Source organism: Martes martes (assembly GCF_963455335.1).
Source record: "Martes martes genome assembly, chromosome: X".
In the NCBI taxonomy this organism is placed as follows: domain Eukaryota; kingdom Metazoa; phylum Chordata; class Mammalia; order Carnivora; family Mustelidae; genus Martes; species Martes martes.
Window position 1 is genome coordinate 121,696,215 of NC_137897.1, and position 6,164 is coordinate 121,702,378.

General features: G+C 60.0%; 1 protein-coding gene across 1 annotated transcript; it reads right to left on the reverse strand.

The window, feature by feature from the left end:
• Positions 1-3,039: 3,039 nt before the first annotated feature.
• LOC308337274 (histone H2A-Bbd type 2/3-like) lies at positions 3,040-3,381 on the reverse strand (the record flags this gene model as incomplete). The annotated part of the gene is made up of 1 exon (XM_080795416.1): positions 3,040-3,381. One exon carries the CDS (start codon positions 3,379-3,381, stop codon positions 3,040-3,042), a length of 342 nt encoding a protein of 113 aa, XP_080651542.1.
• Positions 3,382-6,164: the final 2,783 nt, after the last annotated feature.

Below are 6,164 nucleotides of genomic sequence, written 5' to 3' on the forward strand. Positions count from 1 at the left end.
ATTTGTTTATGCAAACCCTATCCATAAATGTTTACAGCAGTATATTAAAAATTTCCAAATCGTGGAAACCAAAATGTCGTACAATATGCAAATGATTAAACAAAAGGTGTTATATCCATATAATGGAATAATACTTGCTGACAAAACATAATTATTGGGGTGCCTAGGTATAGATACAGAAAGTTTGTCAGTGTGGTTACCAGTGGTTGTGTGGAAGGAAAAAGTTGACTATGAAGGGACAGGAGGGAATTGTTTTTGCAGTGATGAACTGTGCTATCCTAGATCTTTGGGTGGTGGTTACACAGATAGATGGATTTATCAAAACGCAGAAGGATGGGCGCCTGGGTAGCTCAGTCGTTAAGCGTCTGCCTTCGGCTCAGGTCATGATCCCAGGGTGCTGGGATCGAGCCCTGAGTTGGGCTCCCTGCTCAGTGGGAAGCCTGCCTCTCCCTCTCCCCCTCCCCCTGCTTGTGTTCCCTCTCTCACTGTCTCTCCCCCCTCTGTCAAATAAATAAATAAAATCTTAAAAAAATAATAACTATTGATAAATTCTAGATGAACAATCTAGATAAACTTCAAAAGCAATATGTTGAGTAAAAGGAGTCAGTTTTAAAGGTGACATACTGGATGAGCATATTTACAAGGTATTCTGGGAAAAGCAGTTCAACAGAGATGGAGAACAGGGGCCTTACGCAGACTGTAACCTGCCCTCAAGTGCATGCCCTAGATGACAACCAGCAGAGTCCCAAGTAGGTGTAAGCACCTGATAATGACTCTCCCAGTTCCCCTGGTGTTAAACAGTCTCTCCTGCCTCCCAGCTCCTCCCTTTATGGATCCCTTAGATAGGACTCCCACAGAGCTTACCAAAACACCACTCTTTTTTGTTTGTCAACCCAGCCTTAGCCCAGAAACCCCAGAAACATTTCACCTATGAACTTTAGTAAGGCATATGCCCCAGGCCCTGCTGCCCCCTTTCTGCTTGTGCCCTGCCTTGATTTCTGCCTTGATTTCCCGATGTGTTGGTCCAGAAATGCTGAGTACCTCTCCTAGGAGGTATGAGTGATACACCTCTCTGTTTCCCTTTCTCTTTCAATCTTTGTTGAACCTTGGTTCACCATGCAACACTTTTAGCCCAGGCTCTTCTTAGAAAGTGTTAATAACCAAAAGGACCACAACTAAAAAGGGACAGGAGTACCAAACCAGAGACTTTTCTGGGATGATGGAGCTGTTCCATGTCCTGACTGTGGTGGTGGATACCCACGTCTATGCAGGTGCTAAGTTCATAGAACTGGGCTCCAAAAAGGTTGATTTTATTGGAAAATACAAAAACTAAAATAAAAAACACAAAAGAAATAAATTGCATGGACTGCATACAGTACCAATCCCGTCTAAGTAAATTCTTATTTTAGCACTATATTTTTATAATTTTAAAATGTATTTTATTTATTATACAGACATGTATGCATATAATATTTTATATATTTAATTGCTCCTTAACTCTTCTAATCACTACCTAAAATGGAGGACAGGTGTTATGTTGTCATTATAACAGGCTACGGCCATACTACACTGAACACTAGATCTCGTCTGCTCTTATTATAACAATGAAGAAATTAAAGTTTCAGTAAAACACCACTACACTAGCAGGAAATCAGTAGCCATAAAATTTCTTAATAAAAATTCAAACTACATAAGGCATAAAGAAATAACCCTAAAAAACGTAGGTCTCATACTCACTTATTACTCCCGCTTGCAGACCCTACCTCCTAGTGCAAGTTATGAATGCAAATTAAGGTTCCGGAAAAGCCTTAACAGAGACAAAGTTCATATGCAAGAAAGCTGAGACTAGAGGCCTCGCCCCGGAGGAGGGGGAAGGGGAGGGCGTGATGCCCCGGTGGTGGGGGGGCGGGGCACGACGCGGGAGGGTGGGGACGGGGGCGCACGACCGCATGTGCCTGTGCTGGCACTAGGCAAAAGCGCTGGATCCACCACGAGAGGCCTCGCGTTGTCTATGCAAATCGCCAGTCCTGGGGCGGGGCCTGGCCAGGGGCCGGCTGTTGCCAGGCGACAGCCTGCCGGCCCGGGTTGCTAGTACCGGCGTCCCCTAGCGTCTCTAAACGGAAGCCGAGCGGAACTCCAGCCGCGGCGCCACGTGGCCCTAAGGCCAGGTCCGCATGGTTCGCGAGGGCCGAGTCCCCGCTCCCCGCCCGCCGCCCCAAGTGTGTCCACCCCGCCAAGTCTGCACGGTTCGCGGTGGCCAACCCACCCCCTCCCCGCCCGCCACCCCCGCACCGTCCCTCCTCAACCTTCGGGTCCAAGCCCCTGCCCTACCAGCGTCCACGCCGACAGGTGTGTCCACCCCTCCATCCCACCCCCGGGGGATCGCCCTCGCACGTTGTCCCCACCACGACGCCGCGGTCCTGGTCTTGAGCTGCAGCCCCAGGAACCCCGTCCCTCCCGGGACGGTCCCGGGCTCTGGCTTGCTCGGCGCCCATGTGGGGGTCTCGGGGGCGCCAGCGACCCCCGCCCCCATCCCGCCTGTCCCACGCAGGGCCACGCCCCTGCACCACCCCCGAGAGATACGGCTCTTCTGTGCCTCCCCCAACCCAGCCAGCGTGTCCCACCCGGGGCCACCCCCCTGCACCGTCCCCGAGAGATACGGCTCTTCTGTGCGCCCCACCCCCAGGCAGCCTGTCCCACCCACCCGGGGCCACTCCCCTGCACCGTCCCCGAGAGAAAGGGCTCTTGTGTGCCCTCCCCGCCCCCCTGCCAGACCCTGCCTCGTCCCTCCGACGAGAGGGACGTCCCCGAAGCACGTGGCCCACCGAGGGACCGAAGCGCACGCACGCACGCACACACACACGCGCGCGCGGGTTTCTTTCCTTGGCTTTTATTGCTTGGACGCACGGGGTTCTTGAGCCCCTTGTCGGGACTGGGCGGGACTGGGCCCGAGGCCCCAGCCCGTCCCGGGCCGCCCCGGCGGTGAGCGGGCCCGGCTGGGGCGGGCGGGCCGAGCGGCCGGGTGGCGCAGGACGGCCGCTAGTCGTGGGGCGGGGCCACCTGGGAGATGGTGGTGGACTCGAAGAAGCGGCTGAGCAGCGCGTTGTTGTGGACCGCCATGTCCACGAGCTCCGGGGTGATGCGTGTCGTGCCGCAGTTGCGGGCCTCGTTGCCCGCCAGCTCCAGGACGGTGGCCGTCAGGTACTGGATGACGGCCGCCAGGAAGACCGGTGCGGACGAGCCCAGGCGCCGGGCGTAGCGGCCCTCGCGCAGGAGACGCTCCACGTGGCTCACGGAGAACAGCAGCTCGGCTCGGGCGGTGCGGGAGCGGGCCTGCCTCTGGCCTCCGGACGACCCTCGACCGCTCCTCTTGGCTGGCATGCTGGGCCTCGGCTGCGCTCTAGCTCGGCGACGGGCCTAGGTCGGCGGTGCTCTGCGGGGCTCGGCGGGGCTCTGCGGGGCTCGGCGGGGCTCAGCGGGGCTCGGCGGGGCTCGACGGCTTCGGCGGGGCTCGGCGGGGCTCGGCGGGGCTCAGCGGGGCTCGGCGGGGCTCAGCGGGGCTCGGCGGGGCTCGACGGCTTCGGCGGGGCTCGGCGGGACTCGGCGGGGCTCGGCGGGCTCAGCGGGGCTCAGCGGGGCTCAGCGGGGCTCAGCGGGTCCCAACTTCTCCAGCCACCCGGTTGGGACTCGGGACTCGGGCCCTTACGCCGCCGTCTCCTAGCGACCACGGACCGACCCCTGTCATTGGTCGGGGGCCACACACTTCGGGACACGTAGATCCGGTGAGGTCACCGCTTTCCCATCGGCCCCTGCCGGGAGCTCGAGCCCGCCGAGAAATGGCGCGAGCGGGAGCCTGCCCCCCTCCCCCCACGGCCTCCCACGACGCCCTCCCCCCACGGCCTCCCACGACGCCTCTCAGAGGAGGTGGAGGCTCACCGTCCGCCCCACTGGCACGTCCTACGCAAGAAACCCCCGACGGGGGAGGACCTCGTGGCCCCAAGCAGACCGTCGACGTGTGGGGCGACCGTCACCCCATCCCGCTCCGCAGCATGGGCCCCGCCCCCAAAAGGCAGCCCCGCACCTGGCGGGCAGACGCTCCCCACGGCACCCCCCTCCCTCCGCACCTGTCCCCCCCCCCCCCGTAGCCCCGCAGGCAACCCCTCCTCTGCTTCCTGCTCGGACAGGTTGGCCTCTTCTGGAGACGGACCTAGAGATGGGATCGTCCGACGACCAGGTGGTTGGGGCTGCGGGGGCGGGGGGGTCGGGTCGGTCGGGCTGCTTTCCCTCGGCACCCACGTTTTCACCCGGGTTCCTGCATGTGGTGGCACCCATCTGCACCTGGTGTCTTCTGATGGCTGTGGACAGGAGGCCACGGCACGGCGAGACCACGAGTCGTGGACCCCGGTCCTCAGGGGACCGGCCTCGCGGTGATGTCCACCTCCGGGCCCGTGGGCACGGCGCCGCGGCGGACGGCCGCCTGCACGGTTCTGTCTGAGCCCCTGTTTCCCGTGCCTTGCCCTGTGCAGCTAGGAGCGGGGTCGCGGGGTCCTAGGGTCATTCCCTGGCTCACTTCCCGAGAGGCCGCCTGGGTGGCTCCCGCCGCAGCTGGACCACCGCCCCATCCCGGGAGCAGCGGGCCAGGGGCCCGGTGCTTCCCCGTCCTCGTCCAGACTGGTCGTTTCCCGCTTGGTTGGACTTTCTTGGGCCTAGAAGAGCCGTCCTACGGGGGGCGAAGTGGCATCTCACGGTGACGTCGCCCCCCCCCCCGCGCCCTCGTAGAGGGGGAGTGGAGGAGGGGCAGGAGGCGGCAGAGAGAGGGAGAAGCCGAAGCAGGCTCCGTGCCCGGCGCAGAGCCCGCCGTGGAGCCTGACGCGGGGCCGGGTCTCACAACCCAGAGAACGGGCCTGGCCTGAGCCGAGGGCCCGAGTCCGCACGCTCCACCCGCCGGGCCACGCAGGCGCCCCTCCCGGGGCTGTGGACTCGCACGTCCCTAACGGCCAACGGCGGGGGGCGGCTTTCCGCGGGCCTCCTGGGCGCCTGCGCACGCGCGTGGGAGGCACGTCTGTCGGCTCCCGTGCTGGGCCCGGCTCTGTCCGCCTCTGGGTGGCTGAGTTCAAAGTGTTCTTTAGGCGTCCGGACGGAGACGCCCTTGTCGCCTGTGTGATTGCCGAATGCTTCTCCCGTCCTGGGGCGGGGGTTTCGGCCTTTCCCGGCCTACACGGTTCCTCCTTCTCCCCCTCCCCAAGTCCTCCTCCTCCTCCTCCTCCTCCTCTTCCTCCTCCCCCTCCTCTCTCTCGCCCCCCTCCCCCTCCTCCTTCTCCCCCTCATCCTCTCCTTCCTCTCCCCTTCCCCCTCCTTCTCCTCCCCCTCCTGCTCCCCTCCCTCACACCCTCCCCATCTTCCTCTCCTCCTCCTCATCCTTCTTTTCCTCTTCCCCCTCCTCTTCCTCCTCCTCCTCCCCCCCCCTTCCTCTTTTGTGGCTGTGCTTTTGCTGCCACCGTATTTAAGGAACCCTTGCATAGGGGCACCTGGGTGGCTCAGTGGGTGAAGCCTCTGTCTTCGGCTGAGGTCATGATCTCAGGGTCCTGGGATCGAGTCCCGCATCGGGTTCTCTGCTCAGCAGGGAGCCTGCTTCCCTCTCTCTCTCTGCCTGCCTCTCTGCCTACTTGTGATCACTCTCTATCAAATAAATAAATAAAATCTTTAAAACAAAAAAGGAACCCTTGCATAACCAAAGCCACCAGGATTTACATCTCTGTTTTATACCAAGGGTTTCAGAGTTTCCTCGTTTACATTCAGGCTTGTGAGCCATCTGGGGGGTTCAGCTTGGGTTTTACCCTGGACTCCACGTTCTTTCTGGTGTCTGCGGATATTCCGTTTTCCCAGCACCATTCCTGGAAGAGATTGCTCATTCCTACATTGAATGGCCTGGGCACCCTTGTTCGGTACCAACTATTCACAAATCCGTGGGTTTATTTCTCACTCTAAGTTCCTAATCGTTGACCTACATGTCTACCATTGTGTCCGTACCACACTTTTTGGGATCGCCCGCTGGAGCTCAGAAATACGTTTTGAAATTGGAAAGTGCGAGTCCTCCGACTTTGTTCTTTTTCCAGATAGATGGTTTTGGCTATCTGTGTCCCTTGCAGGACTTGGCTTTAACA